At 36.5% G+C, this 24354-nt stretch overlaps 1 protein-coding gene across 1 annotated transcript in view; it reads right to left on the bottom strand.

The window, feature by feature from the left end:
* The window catches only part of GAS2 (growth arrest specific 2), a 92428-nt gene that overhangs the window by 36736 nt on the left and 31338 nt on the right, over positions 1-24354 (bottom strand). Inside the window, exons 4-7 of the mRNA XM_005427368.2 lie at positions 21565-21706; positions 11844-11907; positions 6792-6936; positions 3470-3577 (exon numbers count right to left, since the gene is read on the bottom strand). Coding sequence (XP_005427425.1) covers positions 3470-3577; positions 6792-6936; positions 11844-11907; positions 21565-21706 — 459 coding nt within the window. The remainder of the gene's footprint in view (positions 1-3469; positions 3578-6791; positions 6937-11843; positions 11908-21564; positions 21707-24354) is intronic.

Raw genomic sequence — 24354 nt, 5'->3', positions numbered from 1 at the left:
AAACATTTTATTATTACTATAGCAAAATGATGTTACATGATATTAATTATTAAGGATACAAGATCAAATATTTAAGAGCAATCACATACTTATCAACTGGGCTGCAAGACAGAGAACATCTATATGTTACAGGAAAAATTAAAAGCTTTAAAACCAGGACCCATTACATCATCTAATGTGACCCCAGCTGCACCACAGACAATTTCCCAACAATTTGAATGTCATCAGAGGTATGGACCAAAATGTCAGATCTTTCTGAGAGAAGCTGGTTAGTTTGTGGGAAATTTTAATACTAATGCATATCCAATGCAACATGAGAACATTGAAAACAGAATTCCTGTCACTGAACCTGTTAAAGAAGTCCTTTTTGTAAAGGTGTGACTGACATTTCTTACTACAAAACTCTCTACTTTGCTGCCTTCTGCAAGAAGCAAGCACTTCAAACTCTATGACTCTCTTTCCCAGTTTATAAACCAAACATTTGTACAAGTTTTCATTACTTGTTATTCTTTATTTTTAAAAATAGGTTTATTCACTCAGTTCCATTCTGAAAGATTAAGGCAGAATGGTAGGATGGTAGGAGAGTGGAAAAGCAAATGATTAATTGTGTGTTGCACACATACAGAGATCCTGCTAACTGTAAACCAATGGTTCAATTTAAAATTGCAACTGGTTTCATTTTAAGCTGGTAATTTATTTCAACTTATTAATATAATCCATTAATGTAAAACATGTCTTTCATGTTTTCTGTGGAAGTGGAACTTAGAATTGTTCCTACATGGAAGGAAGAAAAAAGAATCTACAAGCAGGTAAATTTTTACTGAAAATAAATTTTTAGCATCTAAGCCATCACAGCATTATTTTAATCACATTCAGTTTATGCATTATGGAAAACACTTCATGTATAAAAAAATGCTTTTGGGGCCTGAAATTTTATCAGAAGATTTAAGTATCCTAATGTTTTTATTAAGTTTTGTAATTTCCCCTAATTCACAGATTTAAAACTTCTATTAGGAATTTAAATAGTTTCCCATGTTAAAAGAAAAAAATTAATTTTAATGGGACTACTTTTTGCTACATATTCCAAAGGATTTCCTTTCCTTAGAATTACTTTAAATTGACACATGTACTTTGTTTCTGTGATTTTTTGGCATGAAATCTATGCTCTGCCATGTTTTATTTTGCTTTGCTATTCCTTGTTCACTTATTTGATATACAGATATAAATTAATAAAAAGAAGAACTTGGGACACTTTCTCTTCTGGTTTGAATGCTGGTTTTGGGGTTTTTTTTCCAAACAGAACTTGCAGAATTAGAAAAAAAATTATAGATATTATTAAATAATTTCTGAAAAAATAATCTTAGCCATCAATTAATATGAGTTAACACCTATCACATGGCATTACTGAAATGATAGAGGTTTTAAATTCTACAGAGGTTACTGGAAAAAGCTAATAGGCTAATGCAGTAGTGGATGTACTAAGCCATCTTAAAACAATGAAACTGTTGATCTCAATTCAACTAGAACCCATTGGGCTGTAAACAAATGGCATTTAGCTGTGTCATGCTGTGTAAGGAACATAGAGCCCAGGAGGAACTACCTCATGGCATCAAATAGGGTGCCAAATACCATCAAAATAAAAAATCAGCTACACACCCTGAATGTGCTTTTTCACAGCTGTCCAAAGGATTCCAAAGTCAGGCTAATATATCTAGTTATGTGCTCAAGAACACGTAGAGTGAAGAGTAAAAACTTACTGTGATCCAGTGAAGTGCTCCAAAATGAAGTTCAAACCAACCAGAACCAAAAGACAACTGCCTTTTAAAACCTAGGAAAATGAACTTGTTCCCTCTGAAATGCATGGCAAGTTTCCACTGATACAAATTTTGTAGGAATGATCTTTAACACTGCTGTTTAATACCTAATCTATATTACTGTTATTTTTTTGCACAATTCAACTTGGAATGCAGTAGTGAGATATGAAAAGGGATTTTTGTTTGCAAACTTGGAATGAAATCTGGCTTGGACTAGATTGCATAATAAAGAAGCCAGCAAAAGGGAATTTGACACTCACCATTCTGGCAGAACTCAAGTTTCTCAAAACAAAAATATTAAAAATACTTTGATACTGTTTTTAAAATGAAAACCAAAAGGAAGAAAATGTAAATGTTAAACTATGCCAGATACTGAGGTCTTTGGTTAATAATCATTACCTTCTTCAAAGTGGTTTGAAACTAGTAATAAAGCTATTACCTAAATATACTGCAGAATTAAAAAAAGTCTCTTACTGGCTACAAACCAGAAAAGCTATTAATCCTTTATACTAGCATGTTGAATCTCAAACTATCTGAGATTTAACAAATCCCTTATTTCTTCTTCTTTATGACCTATTACTGAAATAATTAGGAGTTCTCAGTACTTATTCAGCACAATACTTTACATGTTCCCAACTTCACACTCCTGAAAAATCCCAAACCCTTATCTGGCTTCACTGATTTCATTGTAAGCTATGTTAAGCAGAAGTTTCTGACTGAATAATAGCTCTGGTATTTTGTTGAACCAGGAACTTGACTTCTGCAGATAAGAAGGGATCCCTCTGACTTCTTCTGTTTACAAGTGCTCACTTTTATCAGGTCACAGTTATGTGCCTTTAGCACAACAGCGATAACAGTTATTTGAGAGCAGGACCTATCATTTTGTCATGACTCAAGAATAATGCATGTGGAGAGGAAGATGGGAAGAAGTGCAGTAGGAATCAGATTAACATACAACTAGAGAATAACAAGATTAGCATATTTTCAATTACTATTACCATAGCCATATATAGAGACGATTAAGTGGATCAGAAGAATTAATCTTTGAAAGTATAGATGTGTTAAATTCAGCCATATAATAATGCTAGCAAATATTGATACTGATTGACTTTGTGCTGTGGGAGTTGATAATCTACACACAAAGTCTGAAATACAGCTCTGGGTTTGGAAATACCTGTTAATCAAATGACATACTATGGATTTTAATGGTTTGCTCATGCTGCTTTAGCCATTATCTTAGTCATGCCATGGCAATTCAATGATCATGAAGCCTTTGATCTGTTTCCTGACCTGTTAAATAGTATCAGTCAAAACAGAGCGGGAGAAAGGCTGTTCTAATGCAGTGGATATTCTTTCAAGCCAAACTGAGAAGTCACCAGGTCTATTTCTGAAGACTTTTCATTTGATTGCAACTGATTAAAGAGAGAGCAAATTCAATGACCTAAAGTCAGAAGGATATTTATCACATTAATAATCCCTTGCGCCAGTTAACACACTGTAGGTTATTTATTCTCCAACTGTGTCATAAAAGTGAGTCAGTGCTGGTTAACCAGAAAATATTTCTTCCTGTTAATCAGTGATGTAATTTTCAAAGTGGAAGGTAGCAGTAAAGTCAAAACAAATTAAAAATAAAGAAGTGAAAATAAAATCTTTACCCTAATAAAAAGGATCTTCTCTCCAACTCTGTATCTTCCCTGTGAAAGACGCTCCACACAGAACTTATTAGGGCATTTACAAGGTGGATCTTCAGAAATGTGTTTAACCTATAAAACAAGAAGTTATTAATAGGAACTGTTAAAAATAGCATGGATAGCAAAACATTCAATAAGACACTTGTCATAATGTATCATTTAATGTAAGTCTTAATTGATGATATTTTTCTTGGTTTTGCTTAACATTTCTGTAACCCCAGAAAGCACCCTGTGGTGCAATGATTTAGCAGCTGAGCTAAAAATATTACAGAGCCCAGCATCAAATTTGCATTCTTATATGAAGTCAAGCAGTTTGTTACATGGAGCTTAGCACCAAACTTTTGTAACTGTATTCTCAGTATTTTATGATGAATCAGCTCAAAGTGCTAATACAGCTAACAGGCAAAATAAAGATGTCATAAGATGCATCCTGCCTTCTAAATATATAAAAAACAGAGGTATCTTCCTTACCCTTAAGAGGCTCTGCCTCTTTAAAATTGTGCTCAAACATCTTAGGGAAAAAGCATACAGAAAATACTGTGCATGATTAAAAATTAATGCCAAGACACTCCCCAGTAGTTTCAAGTGCCATTTGATGATCTCTTTGTTAGGGCTGGTTCAATCAAAGTTAGTTTAAAGGGACCTCAAGAACACTATCATTGCCAAACCTAAATACATAACCCCCAAAAATAAGGGCTGAGAAAAAACAGATGAAAACCTCCTTCCTGCATGTTATTAGCTGCATCAGCTTGACTTTGGCCTACTTGCTCTGACATGTGCTACCAAAGATATTGACATTTAGTAAAAGTACATTTTGTACTCTTCAATGATGGGAAAGTAGCAAAGGTATCAATACCAAAAGAGCAGGTCTGGCTGTGAAACTCTTCCTTGACATTCAAATTGCACTTCTGCATAGAACAGCAAGAATTAGTGCAGCATTTCCATACACTGTGGTTTTCTTGGACAAAATACATACCTAGTATGTCAGCATGAAACAATGCAAAATGCCAGAGGAACTTGTAGATGTTTGTCCACTTCAAACAATATTCCAAACACATTTTCATATCCAGTTTGTAAACCAAGGCCTGTAAAAATGGTCTGAGGCCCAGGAAAGGATATTTTCAGAACATCTAACAAATTAAAGTCTTAAATTGTTTCATAAAAAGAAAAAATGCTCAGCCAAAGCTGTACCACTCCAATGAGTGTTTTGTTGATCATGAATAGATAAGGCTTCTGAAGTACAAATGTTTTTCAGATCTGCTTTAAGAATTATAGTATGTTAAATAAACCAAAAAGAACTTAAAAGGCAACCAATTATTGTTTCCATATTTTTGAAACTAACCCTGTTGAGTGATTTAAAGACTTTCCAATTATTTCTGAAATGGCTCAATGCCTTTATCTGAATAACTTCATTACCCTGTGGAGGGTAAGTATAAGTACTTTTTATAAGTATTCTTAAGACTTACTTATTTTTAATCAGGGCATAATATTTTTATGAAGAAAAATAACTAAAATAACACTTACCAGAGGAACTCTACATGTATTTTACACACAAAAAGTATTTCTCAAGTATCAGATGAGTTGTCCTCAGTTTGAATGAATCAAGTTTTGAATTCTAAGATCAGTTACTCAAATTATTTCTATCAACATGGATGAGACTTAGCCTCCATTTCCGGTGAATAAACTATTTAGATAGTTAATGTACAATAGGAATAATTTACATGAAATCAGTGGCTGATGACTTAAATCCAAGTGCAGCTTGCTGAGGATGAAACAGGTGTATTCCTGTATTTCTAGGAAGGTGGAACCAAGACTGGAATTGTGCTTAGGGAGCTTTTTGGCCATGGCCCTCTGAATACTGTTCAGTAATGAGGGATTCCTGACACCATGTCCTGTGGCATTATCACCCTGACAGCTGAAAATGGGCAGCAGGAACTTAATGCTTCATCCACCAGAGTTCATATATGGAATCAAAAACCCAGAGTTACTGGGCCCAAACAAGATCAAGGTTGTTTTGAACTGTGTAAGACCAAAACAGACCCATCTTCTTCCTGTGGAGAATGAAAGCCACAAATCTATTCTGGTGTAAAACAGAGGATAATAAGATCTTCACTGCTGATCCTGCTGTTGCAGGTTCCATTGCCTTACTGTCTCAAAGGACACAGAAGTATTGAGTGGAATTTGGAAATCAAATAAGGAAGCAGAGGGAGGAATTATATTCTATTTTATTTTAAGTCTGGACTATATGAGAAACTGCTGCTATTTTATGGTGTGAGTGTCTGGGGCAGTGCAGGTCAGGACTGTAGCTGGATGAATTCCATTCTGTTTCTATCCATACTGCTTTCTAAATTAAAGGAGGTGGTTAGAGAAAACCTACATTCTCTCTGCTCAGTTTCTACATGATATGCAGTCACCAGCCTCCTTCTACACATAACTGTTCTTTCTCAATTCTGTTGAAACACAAGTGCTTTTGCAAAGTTAAGGAAGAAATACAAACCAGAGAATTTTAAATGTAATTATAGTCATCAAATTTTTTTTAAAAAGTGTTTCAATAAAATGAAGGAACATTATATTCCATCTGCTCTTTGTAACAGGAAAGTGGCACATGGATTTTTCAAGAAGTGCTTTGTAACTCCCAGGTGGCACATCTACCTTGCAATGTAGTAGTTACTATGGTAACTGCTTCTTTTTACAGGCTAGGTTTGTACTTTTCCAGTTTAACCTCTTCATGGTCTCAAAATGTGTCCTTTTCATCTGATTCCAGCTATTTCAAATGAACCCCTGTGGGTTTGCACCAGAAACATGAACACACAATATGCTGCAACAATTTAATGAAATTCAAAGCAAGATTCTAACAATGAGGAAAACAATGCTTGTTGTTTACTATGTGAGAATCATGCAGAACAGCATAAAAATTAGGCTGAAATATCTCAGAAGTGTTTGTTAACATTCAGTACGAGTCAGTATGAGCCAAATCTTGTCCTGACTCAGTCCTTCCTCAGACAAAGCACCAAGTGGGAGTTGGTGAATGAGGAGTAAAGGAGTAATAAGAAGGGAATGTGGCCCTAAGCACAAAGCTAAGCTAAGCTGCAGAGCTCCTACACAGCGTGACTTTTTTTTTTTCTAAGCTTCAGACATAAATAATTGTGGTCAAAAAGCAAATAACTCTGTAAGTCTACAAATGTTTAAAATAGAGTGAGATCTTAAACTCAGGCTTGTGTGTGTTTTGCAAGTGAGTGCATATCAGAATCAATAAGGTAGGAAGAAGCTTCCTTCCACAACTTACAGCATCATCCAACAGTTTCCCTGTGCTCTTTTTCCCAGGAGACTTTGTGGGTGATGGTGAAGGAGATGGAAGGGGAGCTGAAAGCGTTTCCTCTTGTTCAATCTCTTTTTCCAATTTTATTAATCCAGGAGGTTCCACCCCACACCTTTTGGAAACATGCAAATAATAAATTACTAGTCCATATAAAGTATTATATATTTTAAAACAAAGCAGTGGAAAGAATTTCTACTTTGTGTACAATAACAGAATGATACACACACTAATAGACATGTTTAAAATACACCAACCCATACCACCATAATTTCAAATTAACAGAAAAAAAATTTAGATGCAGTCTCTCAGTTAATCAAATTTACAGGAAATACAGGTACTTTTTCAGCTTCTCTATCTGATATAATATATGTTGGTGAATAATTTATGAACAACACTAGACCACAAAAATTGCAATACCATGCAAGACATGGTCAAGTTCAGTACATTTGCACTTTTCTTCTATTTTTTTTTCTTTTCGAATTACTTAACTTATATTTTGTGTTAGTATTTTCTGAAGAAATACAAATGCAAAGGGATTAAGGGCTTTCCTGGTTTCAGCTATTGCATTGAATTTATAGATGAGTAAACTGAGACATGGCCACTATTCTTCAGAAGTGGTGAGTGTTTCTACTAATTGATTTTTGACAGACACCCTTCAGATCTCTGCTTACAGGCAACACACTTGTAGCTCCAGCTAGAACAAAATACATGCAATTCATCACGGATAAACTCAAACCAGAGCACTTGAAGAGCAAGGTTCTTTTTGAAAGATCTTTTGAAAGCTTTATGGCAAGTGACTGAGTCAGTATCTCGCAGCAAGCAACAGAGCTTGGACAGAAGTCAAAAGTCTAAACGTGCACCCCATTTTTCTAATTACCGATAATCCTCTTCTGGTTTTTGGGGTTTTTTTATTTGCCAAGACTGAACAAACCTCAGAAAAACACCCAGAGTGTCACCGTCATATTTTCTGAAAAATCCCTTGCCCAGGATTTCTTCTCCTGGGAAGCTGAGAAGCCTCAGAGAAAAAGGAAAACAATAATTATCTGATTGCTTCTCCCTGTTTTGCTGCTTTGGAATGTAGTTGGAGATTGTTTATCCAACAGGCGGTTTTTTGATTGGTTTCATGTGAATTGTTTTCACTTAATGACCAATCACAGTCCATGTGTGTTGAGACTCTGAAGAGTCAGTCACGAGTTTTAATTAGTATCTTGTTAAGCTTTCTGTAAGTATCCTTTCTCTATTGTTTAGTATAGTTTTAGTACAGCAATCTTTAATATAATATAAATACATAAAATAATAAATTAACCTTCTAAAAACATAGAGTCAAATTCTCAATTCCTCCTTCATCCTGGAGACCCAGCAAATACCACACCAGAGTTCCTTTTTCAGAGAATGACTTCAGCTTGGAAAAGTTATCACACCAGGTAGACGTCTCATACCAAACTACTTGTACAAATGAAATGCTATTTTTTTCTGCAGCAGAAAAGTCCATAGTCCAAATGCAGAACTATACTGACTTATCTAAAGACCTGGACACTAAAATATTGAGCATTAACAAATACATACCATGAAAATTACAGCTAATAATGATCTTAGAAGTTTACAGAGAAAAGATATAAGCACACATACTAGCTTTTGCATTTTACTGATAGTGTTTAATTTAGTCATACTACTGCCTAGTAAATAAATAGAAAGCAAACCAAGAACCAAATCCGTGCTTGTATTGGCTTCTAACTGGTGCAGTCTGTGTAATGAAAAGCCAGCCAATATTGAGGCAAGCACTTATATACAATCTATTTACTTCCTGTCTGTCTGCAGATGTTGACAGGCTGTAAATCATGGAATTCCCACTGGGCTCTAAGCCTACTTCTGCATACAGCCTTACTCATCAAATAAAACTCTTCCACTGTAAGAAATGTTGCCTCTTTGCTTCTACTACTTTTCATAGTTTCTAAATTTTGTCTTTGTGACAGATTTTTAAAGTTTCCTGTACTTCCAGTATTCTGAATTCCTCTGATGAACAGTTGAAAAATAAAATCAATGATCAAACAAACGCACACACTTTTTTTCCCCTACATGCTGTATGAACCTGAAGCAAAGCTGCTGGAAAACTGAAATTGTAAAAAGCCACATCTTTTCTGAGAGGGGTAAAGGTGCAAATTCCTGGAAGGTATGCTGAGCATTTCCTTTTCTGCTCCTTTCTAGCCTGGCTTCTCACAACTCCACATGAAGCAGCAGCGCACTGTAACATGATCTCTGTTAGGCTTCTTAGAGCACCACTTTCCATTTTTATCAAGGTAAAATTGAATACAATAGCAGAAAGACCTTGAAATTGCTCAACAGTAATTCCAAAAGACCTGTGAGGGCTGTTTAACCCTGCAGAGTTTAACAGTAACCCAAGAACTTCATCCTTTGTGCAGAAAAAATAATTTAGCTGTTTTCCATTGTATAATCTCTGTCTTTCAAATACTTAGAAGAATGTTGGACCTGTGCAACCCACTGCACAGGTCCAGTGGGTTGTCCAATAGTCCTGTGCATTTTCAGAGGTCAATTCCACCCTGTAGGACACTTCCCTCCCTCGTAAATCTCACTGTATCCACATAACATCTGCCAGTGACACAAGGCCTCCTTTTAACTATTGAAGTTTTGCAGACGATCTCAGAACTTTGTTTTCGTAAAAAGCTGAAATTCAGGATAATTTATCAGGCAACTGTCTCTTTATTAATATCTTTGAACTGCCACTCTTTTAGCCAAGTGGTCACACCAGTTTCCCACTCACTGTGCAGTCCATCCATCAAGACTATCTGTCCCTGATTTGTCTAAGAGGACACTATGAGATAACATGCTAAAAGTATTGCTAAAGCAAAGGTAAATTATCACCAGTCTCCCCTCCTCCAGGGAGTATCTTTTGAGTACAAGTTCAAGTTCAGCAGAACAGAGCTCAATGTAACTCCTCCTCAAGCAATCCTCATTCTTCCTCACTTGTGCCTCAATCACAAGTCCATTTGCATTAAATACAAAAGCTTAGGTTCACTTTGGGGAGTTACAGACCTGAGGACTAACAGTAATCTAGCTGGGCAAAGTGTGCCAAAAGCTGAGTCCTCGTGATGAGTAAGCCAATTTGAACATATCTTTATGCTCCTAAAATTACTCAGTGTCTCTGACACTTTTTGTTCTTTAAAAAGAGACTGAGGCACTTTTTTCAAAGATCTCCAGAGCTCCTGTTCTGGGGAGCAGATCCCTAAGACTGCCAACAGACCCAGCTTGCTCTACAAAGCATCCATCTGACTTCTGTCTTGTTTAAAGCAGCACAGCAACCTCCCTTTAATGTGCTCTTTCCTAGACTCAAGGCAATTATCAATTTTCCTTCCCCATACAGTTCTAGTTTACCACAGCTCAGGCAAAACAGGCATCATATATTTGGTTTTAATTGTATTAACCTGACATTCCAGTTCAGTTTTTGTGTACCTTGGAAGTGTACAAGATTATAAATGGGGATTAGTTTGGTTTTGAAGAGATAGTAGAGCAGGGTAGGCAATAGGCAGACATGTCATTTGGCCCCTAAGTTCTAAATAAAATTAAAATAAAGAAACATAAATACAGAAACGGAAACACAATATATAAAATAATTAATGAGATATGGTAATATTAATGCATTATAAGTAAAAAATACAATACAAATATTTTAAGGGTAAAGGGATAGATATGCATAATTAATGAAAGCATGGCTTATTTATTTGTTCAGTACTTCCTTTCATGTCTGGAACAGAAAGCATCCGAGACATGGAGGCTTAAGACAAATATAAAGGATAAGATTCTATTTTCATTCCCTTGTAGATCTATTGAGACATCAAATATCACTGCAAAATGAGATTAATCTAACTCAACCAAGCTTAGCAGAATCCAACACTGCCTCACCACAACCCTGCATTACCTGAGGAAGTTGTGTAACCAATTGGGGCAGATAGCCCTGACAGTTCTGCCCCAGGCACAGGGGCTTTGGATGCTGGCAGGTGTATCTCCAAGCTGGTCTTGAAAGCTTGGTAAATTAAGAATCATTAATTTTAATTTCATTATGCACCTGCAGATCAAAATATTTTCTTCTTTGTGTGAAGTTAAAACAATTTGCCATTGGAACACATGTTCTAGAGATAACAAAATAAGTGAAAACCTGAAATCACTAATTTTTTGATCATTGCTGTTCCTATACAAGCTTCCACTGACAGCAAGGGTTTTTCTGAAACTTCAACATGAGAAAAATTTCTAGTTTTCCATGTGAGTTCATTCACAAAATATGAATACACATGATGCAATTTTAACACAGCCAATACTAGTTCTTAAACTAGGAATAAACAGGGGTTTCCCTCACCTTGATTGTTACCACAAGGAATTCTTCTGAAATTAATGAAACTATCTGAATAGCAAGGTACTCCAACTTTACACACATCAGTGAATGCAACTGCAATTTACATGCAAGACTGGGCAGCAGTGCTGCTGCTCATGTATTTTTCAGTAAATCTTATGCATTATGCTGGTTAAATCTACATCTGCAAAAAGGGGGAAAATCACATTCCAGTTACTGTAATTTTGATTGCTTAGCAAAAGTCTTTGTCTTCATGTTGAAGATAACATAACAATGTACTGAAGGTCCAGCACAGCTAAAATCATCTTGGTCAGATTTAGATCTAGTGAAGATCACCTTATTACCAGTAAATTTTATTAAATTGCAGTGGTTTATAGAGAGACCTGACTTTAGAAGGAGAAATGTCTCAAAGCTTTATAGAAAAAAAACCCTTCCTCTCCTAATAGAAGGGTGGCCTACAAATATCTTCATTGAGGTACAGATATTTTGGAATATTTGATAACAACTGCCCTCAAGAGTGACATCAAGACAAACATTCTATTTGAACCTAATGAGCACAAAAGTCATCTTGAGATGTGCTGATTTAATATGTCTGTCAACAGCCCCTGCTGTCAAGAATGCAAATATTTCAACAGTCTCTGAATATTTTCACCTACCTTGCTGCAATTCTTCCAAGTTCCAGCAAACAAAGGCACACTTCCCTTGGCTGCTTGTGGAGTACTAGAAAAGCAAAATGAAGATGGAAAACATTGATAAATAAAAGCTATTTTAAAGATCTTAGTGATGGAATGGAACCTAATCATCAACATCTGTTACTCTTGACTCTGATAAACGTTTGTTTTCTTTGGCTTGCAGTAGAGTTTTATTGGAATAAAAAAAGATGGGATTCATGAGTGGTTCTCAGAGTTCAGAAGCTCCATTTAATTATCTAAATCACTGAATAATTATTTGGGGTAATTGGTAATCTGCAAGCAGTTCGTAACTATTTAAAAATAATCAAGAGATCTGGCGTATTGAAAACACTTTAATTAGAAAAAAGTCAAAAATAATAAAATTATAGTGATACTTTTCTTTTGACAAACTAAGAGAATTCATATTCTTTAGTTCACTATTTTTCTTAGTCAATTTAGTTTTAAAAAATAACAAGGTTGCATTAACAAAGACATACCTCACTATAAATTTGGTCCTGATTTTTTTTTTCACATGTACTCTACAGTAAATATGAAACTAGAATGCTTTAGGAATCAGTTCTTCACAGTATAAAAATCCCAAACAGACAAAAAAGAGTTTCTTCTTTATGCATACATACATATAATGTAAGTCTGCATGCCTGGATTCCACATTGAATAGTTTTTTTTATGATTCAGAAGTAGCTGTGACACAGCATGATCTCATTTTTGTGAGAGATTGAAATGTTAGGGGTTAATGTCCTAACCATCCATTTGCAAAAGCAGCAGGTGCTTTGCTGAGGCCAGGTTTGCACTCCTGACTGGAAAGAGAGGGGGAGAGTTTTTGGGTGTGTGGGGGTGAAATATCTCAGCTGTGTAAGAGCAGTACAGGCACAGAGGTGCTGCGCCCTCACCACGACAAACCAACTTCTGTTTAGCAACAAGCTGGGTTTTGAGCCAAATAAGGGAAAAGACTCATAAGATGCAGATTCTGCCAAGTGGAATAGTGCTTTTTATCACGGCAATGTCCTCCCTTACAGAACTGGCTCAGGTGTAAATCTCCCCTCCATGGAAGGTACTGGGACACTCCTGCAGGCATCCATCCCTTCTGATGGGGCACAGCTGGCTCAGCCACGCTGGTGTGACAGGCACCTGCCATGCCTCAGGTGTCACAAACCACCAAAGTCCCCCAAAACATGCCCAGACTAATTCCTGAGGCTTTCCACCAGAGGAGTGCACCTGACCCACAGTGTTGGAACACCCTCACCCTGGGGGTGGCACCCTGGGCGCTGTCACCTGAACCTGACTGTATTTTATCCCACTGAACCCGGTGCTTCATGGCCTTACCCTCAACATCACTTTAAACAAGAGACACTGAAATTGCAACAATTAAGTCTCACTTCACTCTCTGCTCTTATCCTTTTTCCCTCTACATTTTCTTAAGTGGTATCTTCATGCTTTGCTGCATTTCTATAGACGGTAATAGCCAAAATGGCTTCATGCCTCCTTTCCATTGCAATCAAACTGATCTAAAATAAACCTGCCATATATATACATACATATATATATATATATATATAAACACTAGTCACTCAGTGTGGTTTCACTCTCACCTGCCCAAAGGAATCTATTAGCAAGAACCTCAGCCACCCTTGCCTTCAGGGGCAAGGTATAACTATTATGAAATACCCCCATAAACCAATACATTTTGTTTCCTCCACAATTCAGAATAGGTAATGTTCTGTAAAGAAGTTCAGCAAATCCAAAATCAATAAATCAAAAAAGGTCTGTGGCTGTTTGTATGATCAACTCCCCAAAACTTCAAGAAGAAAAGAAAAACAGAAGAAAAGAGAAGATAGTCATTATGAGTACATTGTAATCTACTCTTAAGAAATACCTACTAGAGTATAGCCCTTATGATGTTGTGAGTAAAAAAATCAGGTTTTAAAAATTTCCAAAATATTAAAAAAATTTGCACAATTTCAGATTGAATCGAGACCAAAAAGTAATTGTGTGACTCTTTGTATAAATCGAAAAAAAACTGAACAGCATCAAAATAAATTTGTTTTTAGTGAGTTAAGGTCAAGACAACAGCTATATAAACTTTTGGTAATCTAAAGACTCACCTAACTCAAATGCATGAAAAAGATATTTTAATGTCTAGTTAAAGCTCTGAAAGCAATCACTTTGTTCTGTGTATGTATGAGAGCCAAAAGGGGACTCCACAGCCTTGAATATCTCTGGGTAACCAATTCCCCAAGGCAGACCTCCAGCCTCTGGGACTTCAACTTGAGCTCCACTGACATGGATAAGTGTAAGTGGGGTGAGCTGAATGCTCATCCCAACATCTTCCCCTAGTGTCTGTGCAGCCCTTTGAGAGGTATGCATTTGTCCTTTAATCTCATCCAAATATAATTCCAGAAGTGAAACTGCAGAGCACGAAAACTAAACAGGAACTGCACTAGGAAAAATATATTTATTCTTCAGCCATCTGTTACTAAGAATATAAATGATGAACACTTGGACATTCAGCTAATTTCAATATTCTTCCTTCCCACAACATAGTAATTACATTAAATATTTACCTTTACTAGTAATCAGTATTTTTAAAGTGTTACATTCATGACCCTTGGAAGTCTATTCTGCTATTTTGGTTTTAAACTGGTTGTGACAGCCCCAAAATAAAGCTTGATTTTAAAAAGTAAGGCACACCCCAAAAAATAAATAGAATAAAGTGGGTTTGGAATAGTCAAACCAAGTAAATTGCAATTCATACATATGTACATCTGAATGACTTTATAAAGGAAGAAAAAGAGAGGTTCAACCACCACTATTTGCAAAAAGAACCATAAATGTAGCTAGAAGAAAATTTGATTTAAAAAGTTAAAAAATTATGTACCCAAACAAAATTCACAGACCTTTAGCAAGTCTGAATCAACATAATCTAGACACATTTCATGCATTTCACACTGAACAATATGGCACAGTGACATCATTGTTAGAGGATGAAGACGTGTGCAGGCAATAACCAACCACAAAAACAAACACCAGGTCATCTCATAAGACAGTGCTTCTAAAGAGAAAATAACAGCATTCCTGAGGACTATACAGCATATGTATTTGGGAACTTCAGAGACCAATAAATGTCATTTTTTGCAGATCCTCTGCATAAAATGAATGGAAATATCCATCTTTCTAGAAAATCTCACTGATGGCATTTGCTTGACAAGAATGGGAAGATAGAGAAATAGTGCAAACAAGTCTGGCTTATTTTAGGTGTCCTGCCTTTTTGCTTTTCATCTCATCTCTTTAAATGCTTCTTATTTGCTGTCCTCATTGCCTGCATCTTTACATGCTACCTCTAGCCACTCTTTGCTACCAATAATTCCTTTTCAGTTCCGGGAAGTTTTTATCCTTGCTTCTCTCTGGCAATAACATTTCTTCGCACTGCTCCCATCTTGTTGCTGTCCCATTCTATTTTTACAGGTATTCCTCTTTTGTTCACTCAACCTTTGTGCTTCCCCAGAGGTCCTTACTTCTCGGGTTTCTGTTGCTGAAATGGTTCCCAAGGTATTAAAAAGTCTCTTTTTTCCCAGCCCCACAAATGAAGAAGAAGCCAGGATTCCTCAGCTCTGTTTTTCAAGGTTGTTTATTTTTTCTTATCTATTCTATTCCTTCTCTGCCCTGCTGAGATCTGTCTGACAGGTTGGGTTGTGGCACAGTCCCTGCCCTTGGGGTGGTGTTAGCTTTTTATACTAAGAACTACGTGTGCTTTATTTACAATAATTTTCCAATACCTATCACCTATGTTAGACAGTCTGTCTCTACCCTAAACCACTCCAGAAGTGTCACCATCACAACAGAAGATGGAGGACAAGAAGAAGGAGAGGAAGGACAGGACATGCCCAGATTCCTCCATCTTGCCTCCTGGACCCCCATTCTAAATCCCCAAACTTCTACTTTTTTATCCTGTGACAAATTAACTGTCACTCTACTCAAACCCTTGTGGCTTGTAACTCCTCACACAAAGTTGCTAATTGTTTCCATGGGCTAAAATCAAAGGCACAGGTGTCTTTAACTCCATGCCAAGGTCTCTGAGCCCCCTGCCAGGGTCTGGAATCACCCAGGGCAGCCAGAGGAATGTCCTGGGCTCTGACAGTGCCTGGATGCCACCAGGAGAACCAGAGGAGGAGCAGCCTCTGCTTCCAGCATTATGGAACCTGTGACAGTGAGTAGACAGAACACACAATGCACTTGGAGTCCATGTCTTTACTGAGCAGGTTTAAACTCAAAGTTTGCAATAACATTCAGGGTTTTTGTTTTGTTTTTGTTTGTTTTACATTAGTAGAATATCCAATCACAGAAATAAACACAGACTATCCAATACAGAAATAAACTTCTCACAGCTTCCTGCCAAGTTTCAAATCTTGGCTCCTAACACTTTCATAAACTATTTTTAATGAAGTCAGTCTTCCTTCTAATATAAACTTTTTTTTGTTTAAGAGATTAAGATATCAGACATAGCTGAATCATGAAAAGTAAATACGATTTCTGTTTCTAATGCATTCCTTATCCCACTACAAGCAAAGAGTTTTACCAAGTGCCTTAGTATTTACTATCACAGGCTTCCAACTGCCATCAGAACTCACACTAGTTTAGGGAAAGCTTTCCAAAAGGATGGTCCTTTGGTCCTTCTTCCTATTATCTCTCACATTTTGCTTTCATTTTTACTCTGATCCTACAGAGGCTTTTTGTTCTTAAAAAAAAAACCTCCAATATTTTTTTGTCAACACTCAGTTAACTTATAACAAACTTACCCCTGCTTCTGCATCAGAGTTATGCTGTGACACACTTGTGCTTCCCCCACACTCCCTACCCCTTTCAGCTCAATCACTCATGGAAATCTCAAAATAATTCAGGTGTCAAACATCTAAGGATAGTTCTAAGTAAAGAATTAATGTAGAAGGGATATAGAGATCATCTGAACACTAATGATTTACTGAAATTCATTAGTTTAACATGCAAGTCCATTGGTAACAACAAAGAGTCTAGGATGCTTCTATAGTCCTCAAAATGACACAAATTCAGTAATATTATGAGTAGTTTAGTAAAGAGTTGTGAAAGATGGGACAAAATCTTATTCTGATGCAACTTCAAGTAAATTTGAACATGGTGTTACAATATGTAGATGTTTCAGTATAAAAGAACAGAAAAAACTTCCATCTTGAAAACAGATAAACTACATTAATAGTTTAAAAAATAATCCTGCCCATGTATAAAATATTTTTCAGCAAGCAACACTTGAGTATTTTTTTAAATAACCTTTAAACCATCAATGTAAGAAGAGAGATCAGAGGTGTTTGTGTTTCAGTTCACTATTTTCACTAAAATACTAAATTTAGGAAACCTGTCCATGAAACTTAAATCAATCAGTTGCATCAAAAGAAGTCCATGTCACATCCTGTGTGTATATATGCACAGAATATACAAGCACAAAAGATTAACCATCAACAGCATTCAACACCGCCCAAAACAGATGACACATCAGCATGCTGGCACAATCAGTGGCAAACCCTTTTCTTGCTGGGTATTCTTTATCATGGAAGAGATGCAGAATATTCACTGGTTCCAAATCCTATAATCATCCAACAACACTCCATTACCACAAAGAGTTCAGAACATATGCCTTATGTTCACTGAACTAAAGCAATCACAGAAAATCTTACCATTCTTATTTGTCCAAGAGGAGTTTTCTTTGAGTATTATACCCTTCAGGCATGAGCAAAATTACAAATATCTCCACCTAGTATGTTTCCATAAAGAAAATTACCAGAGCTGTGGGGATCTGCCCTAAAGCCCTACAGGGGCTATTACCTACAGGGGAATTTACAAAGTATATTTATGGGAACAGAGGAGTTAAAGGCAGTATTAATATCCTTACACTGCATGAGAGAGTTAGCACATCACGTTCAGAGTCCCACATAGTCTGACACATCTAAGAAGACCATTCAACGACACTGTACCTCAAGATTTGCACAGATGATCAAAATTTGGATTTTGGATCATAATTTTTGGTATTAACAAAGCTAATTCCTTCTTTAAATACACTAACTTTAAAAGTAAAAAATATGACAAGCATGCTAAATTTTGCAATGTGTGCAGGGAGCACACATGGTGTCCCTCTATTTTGCAGCACTCCAGATTACCCCTACGTACTGTGTTGCTTTTTTTAGCAATTTTTAAAATTTTTATTATCCCTACCTACTGTGTTGCTATTTTCAGCAATTTTTAAAAAATTATTTATTTTTATTATCCCTACGTACTGTCTTGCTATTTTTAGCATTTTTAAAAATTTATTTATTTTTATTTTCTCTATGTACTGTGTTGCTATAGTTTTTACAGATGCTCATGTGTGAGCTGCAGCTCATACATCAGGTTCCCCAGCCACCTTTTCTTTGCAAAGGCATTAACTTGGAGACTTTCCTGACATGTCTCTGCACTTAAGGATAAATTGCTACCAGTCAGCTCTGGCTTTGTTACAAATCTTAACAGGAAACTGTTTCCAATTTGTTGGCATTTTAACTTATGTTAAAGCAAGATAACATTCAGCAAGACAAACTACACCATATTATAGATTACTAACAAATTAGCAGTACAAGTCTTCAAACTTTTGAGCTCTCTACTGTTCTCTTCCAATGATATTTAAAGTAACTAGTGATTAGACAGCATAATCATATCTACTAGCATATCAAGCACCTCTGATTCCCATTCTATTTACTTTTCCTTCTATTTATTTTGAAGACTTCAACCTTGTTTCCTTGTTGAGCTCAGCTGAATAGCCCAAATCCAACAAAGCATTTGAAACTGTGCTTAACTTTAAATAATTACATAAATTGCTAAATTAGACCACAAGTGAAGGACAGGAGTAAAATGACATGAATAGGTCTGCTCAGCTGCTTGTGTGGATCAGCCCTGCAATGTTAACCCTTTGCAGATCAGCCTCTAAGAACACTCAAGATTGCCATTAACATCACTTACCTGCAGGCTCAGCAGGCATGGACTGCCCCTAGCTGCTCTGGTCTCTGTTTGAGACAGCTCCATCCCAGTGAGAAATGCCTTTGTACCACTTGAGCCTCAGTGCTAAAAAGTTAGGAGTGATTGCTGCATTTGTGTGCATTATACTTGCATGATTTTCAAAGGCTTCTTCAGAATTTATAACAATGAGATATAGTATTTTTAAGTAATGAGAAATAATAGCAATTAACAATTTCTTAGCCAGTATAGAGTTCATTTTGCTGATCTCTAACACACTTAGTATTTTTTTTTAATCAGCGCCATAAATCCATCATTCAAGTCTTTCAGTGCACTAGATCTTCAAAATCACTCTTACAATTCTAGAATACATATTTGCCAGAAAAAAAACCCAGGAATGTTTTATATGATACAGTAGCATGATGAAAATATTACTATGTGCCTTTAATTAAATAACACAGTATTTGCATACCATAAAGCACACAGAATAAGAGTAAAAAATGAGGATAAAAGTCTGCTCAATTGAGAACATTGATAGAATAAGGTTCTCCAATACAGACAGAAAAAAGCCACATTATCACTATCAATTTACACACCAATTTACTGAGCTTATTAGCCATGCGGAGCAACAGAAGAAAATACAAAAACCAGTTACCTCTGTAACCATAATTTCATCACAATTAATAACAAAAAAAAATGCAGAATTCAATGAAGCAGTGCAAAGACAGATGTCATTCACACACATTTCTCACTACTTTGAAAAGAACCTTTGATATTACTTACCTTTGCTGAATTTTTGCTTCCTATGCATTGGTGAAGTGATTTGTGGGAGAGAGAGGAACATAAAAGCTTTAGATTGGCAACTGTGCAGACTTATTATTATTTCTAATGCATTAGGAAATTCTCAAAAAATCAAAACTTTGAGTTAAGGATTAACTGAAGGAGAATAATAGCTACTGGTTTTATCTTTTTATTTTTAAGGGATGATTACCACCTCCTTCTCAAGTTCAGAAAAATGGGTCAAAAATGTTATCAAGGCCTAATCTATTTCAAGCAACATAAGTCTTTTCTACTAGTACATTATCCAATGAGGGAATAGACCTCAGAACCTAGTTTTTAATCAGTGAAGAAAATCAGTCAATAATCAAGCAAAACAGAGCACAGATTTGCACACTCAGTCATATTTCACTTCTATTTGCTAAGAGAGGAAGTCCTCTGGAACACACCTGGAACACACCTTTGCAGGTGGATTTGCTCTCTGTTTTACTATGGCAGGCAAGGCACTGTGTATGTGTGAAAATTAATTATCAGGAAATATCCATATTCCAGCTAAGTCAATTCCATCTCTAAGCAAGATCTAGTTTCTTAAAAATGCACAATAGGTTTGTGGAACAATGACACACAGCTGTGCTTGCCATAGCAACACAAACTTCAAATACCTTGAAGTATTCCATTAACCAGAGGTTCTTCTGCCTGTCTCAGGCACTGGAGGTCTGCAACTCCTGGTGCTTACAAGCTCCTTGGTCCTAGGTAAATGTCCAACTTCTTCACCATTTCAAATCATTGAAACTACAATTATTGTTCATCTCCCACACGATTTACCATATCAAATAAGAATTTCATCTTAAAGATTTAATTAACAAAACAGAGTCAATACATATATTCAACTTACTATTTGTCACCTTTGAGATACTAACCTGTCCTCTGTCAAGCATTTTCTCCCAGACATATAAAATAATGTAATTAAAAACTTCCCACGATAAAAGAACAGACAAATGAAAAAGAAAAACTCTCTCAGAAATATCTGTGCTAGACTACAGAAGCAGAACAAGACTGTAAAAGAATGGGATTAGATCAGTCACAACACATGTAAGAGCTTCAACAGGGCAAAGGCTTTTTTGAGCAACAGAACAAAGAAGCCTCAGCACAGTGTGTTCATTTGTCTTCCAGAGAAACTGATCTGTCACCATGACTGCTTTACACTTTTATCTGATTTCAGATAACAAACATTGGACTCTCTTCATTTCATGAGATTTGGCTGAAAAATTGTGAAGTCAAGATTCATAAGATTTCCTCCGAAGAAAGAAGAGTTAAAACAACGAAGTCTATGTAGAATTGGAGCAGTGATTTCCTGAGCTGTACAATTCTTCTCATGAAACACTGTGAAGCAGTAGTATTGGATAATTTTTGTCCAGAACTGCACAAGGGAACCAGCTGGGGAAAATGGTCAGCATGGGAAATAGAAAAGTTTTGTATCTTCTCGCCTCCTGTGCAATTCATTAAATCTCCACAACCAGCCAAATGTCTGCAGACAGAACTGAGCATGCACTTGTATCCTGCTCTCCCAAAACAGAAAAGCACCATCTTATACATTGAACTAAGGAACAGCATTCCATGCTCACAAAAGTATGCGTGGGGTGAAAAATCATTTGTGTGCAAGAAAACATAGCAAGAGTTTTCTCTCATTTAAGTTCCTCTTAAAATTGACTTAAATGAGTAGTATGTGATGTGTACTTCATTTTTCATTCTACAGACAAGCAGCAGAATTAACACATTCAAACAAAGGTCAGATTTAGAGTCAAGACCTACTAAAAACCTTTCTGTCTTTCAAGGCTAAACACAAAGAAAAAGTTATTTTAAATTACCAACTACTACATAAAAATAAAGAAATACATACCCAAACCTTCTGACTCAAACAGGCAGGTATCATCCACACCTACATCTCTGCACCAGGATAAGAAATTTGCTGTGTTGTCCCGTGCAAAGAAAGACCCTGAAGGAGCATTGGCTTTGCATGGAATTTTCCGAACTGGTAAGGTCTGAAAAACAGGAATTCTTTATTTAGCTAAATGATACATGCTATCATAATACTTAAGTATTATGAAATCACTATGCAAGTTTTGCATAGATGGGTAATTCCCACCAACTTATTTCCTTGGCCATTAAAGAATTCCAAGCAGAGAAGCATGAGAAGTGAATTTAACAGCATGAAGTTCTCAACCAAAAAGTCTTTCCAAAAGTCCAAAAACCCACACAATGAAGTTGCAGTTGAACCAACATTAGCTACTTCTTAGTAATATTAGTAACTATAGGCTTTGGATTTAGTGTCTGGTCCAGTTCACTGAATTAAAAAAAAATATATATATTATAAAGACAGACTTTAAACTAGGAGCTGAACTTTCTCACAATTAAGGGTGAATTACTTTCAGTTCCATGTTAGGAGGTAATCATAGTGTAAAGGAATGGGTCTTGAGGCCCAAACACCTCAGAAAGGTCACTGTCTCCTGTTTAACAGCACCCAGAAGTGCCCAGTGCACAACACAGGTAAATCCAGCAGGTACAAAGTCAAGGTCTACAGAGACAGGCTCTCACTGCACCAGAGCAGTTCCATTCACATGATTTCAATATCAGAAAGGATGCTGCTGATACAGCATCCATATCTGCACCAAGCAGAGCAATTACCACAGCAATCTTGCTGCCTGCATTGGCACATTTACTGAGACACACAAAAAAGAAGTCCTGAGCATTTAGTTCTCACTTAAGGCTTCTTTTCCTCAAATGAAAAATAGCTGTACTACATGGCCAAGTGAAGACAGAAAATGAAACATTGTTGCTGTGTAACTTTAGGGATCTCTAAATCACGGAGGAATTCAGATCTTATGTTGATTTGAATGCACTGTTTTTCCAGTGCTGATTTATGCAATTTTTACTTCTGTCTGGAGTCAGTAGTTACTCAATCTAAAGTGAGCTAAGAAAACTTGTAGAAATTTGTAGAAAACTGCAAATATGGTGTCTCTACTCATTCCTAGCTTAAAATTACTGGAATGGGGAGAGCAGAGAAAAAAAAAAGACACAACAGCACTATAATATCAGTATTAAACACAGCTTAGAAGGAGTTTAAATATTATACATATTATACATATGACAGCAGCAATAAAATGGCAGAATATGCCTACATGCACTGAGCTACTCACTGCTATCTACCCAATAGGCCAAATAAACTGAAAATAGAACAACTACAGGCATAATCACCACTGTACTTACCAGGATGTCAGTGGGGACTAACTGATTGTCTTAGATATGTAAATATGTCTCAGAGATTTATGCAATTAAATCTATTCCTCAAATCACCATCTAGCTTTCATTCCCCCATGATTCTTATTCCAATTACTCAATTTATGTTTTCTTGTTTTGGAAAAATTAATTTATGGTTCAAGCTATTTGCAAGGAGATATTATTATTTTTCTATAATTTATATAAAACACTGACTGATTTTGCACTTTATTTTAAACAAAAAAATCTTATCTTATGCCACAGATACCATACCACCTCCTGGACCATCCTGGAACAAGGAGGGGAAAGCAAGAAGGAAGCAGGGAAGTAAAAACAGCTCTTCTCTAATCCAGAATAAATAAAAAAAATTATACAACATGAATTCTTTAAAAGGGCTCTAGATATGGAACAATCTTACAGATCAGAGCACAGTGAAGTTTCAAAACATTATTTCTGCCCCTTTCCATTCTTCTGGAGGGAGAAAAAAGAAAAAAATGGAAATAAATTCTCAATTCCTTACATATAAGTGATTTTTTTTCTTTTCTTAAAAAAAAAGTTAATAAAAAGCTGTCAGCACTTGGCTGACACATATTTTAGGCTAGCACTCTTTTCATATTACACTAATTTCTTCAAAGAAACAATGAGTATCTCTTCTGAGACAAACACTTATACTCTACAGGCAGTTTCTCCCACTGGATTTCCTCTTGGTGACTTAGTCTTTAGGAAGCAGTAATGCAGCACTTGTCCATCTCTGTCTCCCCCTACCCTTTCCCAGGAGATTTTAACTGGACAAATCTAATATAGTCTCTAACTGTAATAGTCTTAAAAGTACACCCACTTCTTTTAAAAGGAGTCACACAATTCTCTGGCAGCCTGTTGGAAGAAGGTCAGCTAGTCCAGGCTGCAGAGGAAAGCTGTCAAAACAAGACTTCCATTTCATGATTTTTCACTAAAACATTGCAGAAACCTTCAAGAAGTCCCTTCTTCAACATGATTTCCCAGAGAAGGTTCAACCCAACTGTGCCTCTTCCAGTGCAAAAGAGGAACAAGCAGAGTGGTCAGGGATACTAGACTGGCACAAGGGAAAATGGGAAAAAGGCAGAGAGCAGCAGGAGCTGGGCTGCTCCATGAGGGAAGATCATCCAGGGTCCAACGATGACCCCAGTACAGGCAGTGTCAGGCCTCACTGCCAATGGTGCAGTCCCAGAGCACCCACAAAAGGCAGTGCTGGGAATATGAGAGCTGTAGAAAATTGTTCTGTTAGAGGAGGGATCCCTCAAGCCGGGTCTGGTGTGTCAGGGAAGGCAAGTGAGAAAGAGCAGGAGACAAGGCTGGGCTCAGGGCTGCAGCAGACACTGACCCAGCCATGAAACCAGGCTAGGTTCCACTGATGACCCAGCCCTCACACCAGGCT

Source organism: Geospiza fortis, unplaced genomic scaffold (assembly GCF_000277835.1).
Source record: "Geospiza fortis unplaced genomic scaffold, GeoFor_1.0 scaffold165, whole genome shotgun sequence".
Taxonomy (NCBI): Eukaryota; Metazoa; Chordata; class Aves; order Passeriformes; family Thraupidae; genus Geospiza; species Geospiza fortis.
The sequence above is the reverse complement of the archived record's forward strand: the minus strand, read 5'-3'. Positions and strand labels throughout refer to the sequence as shown.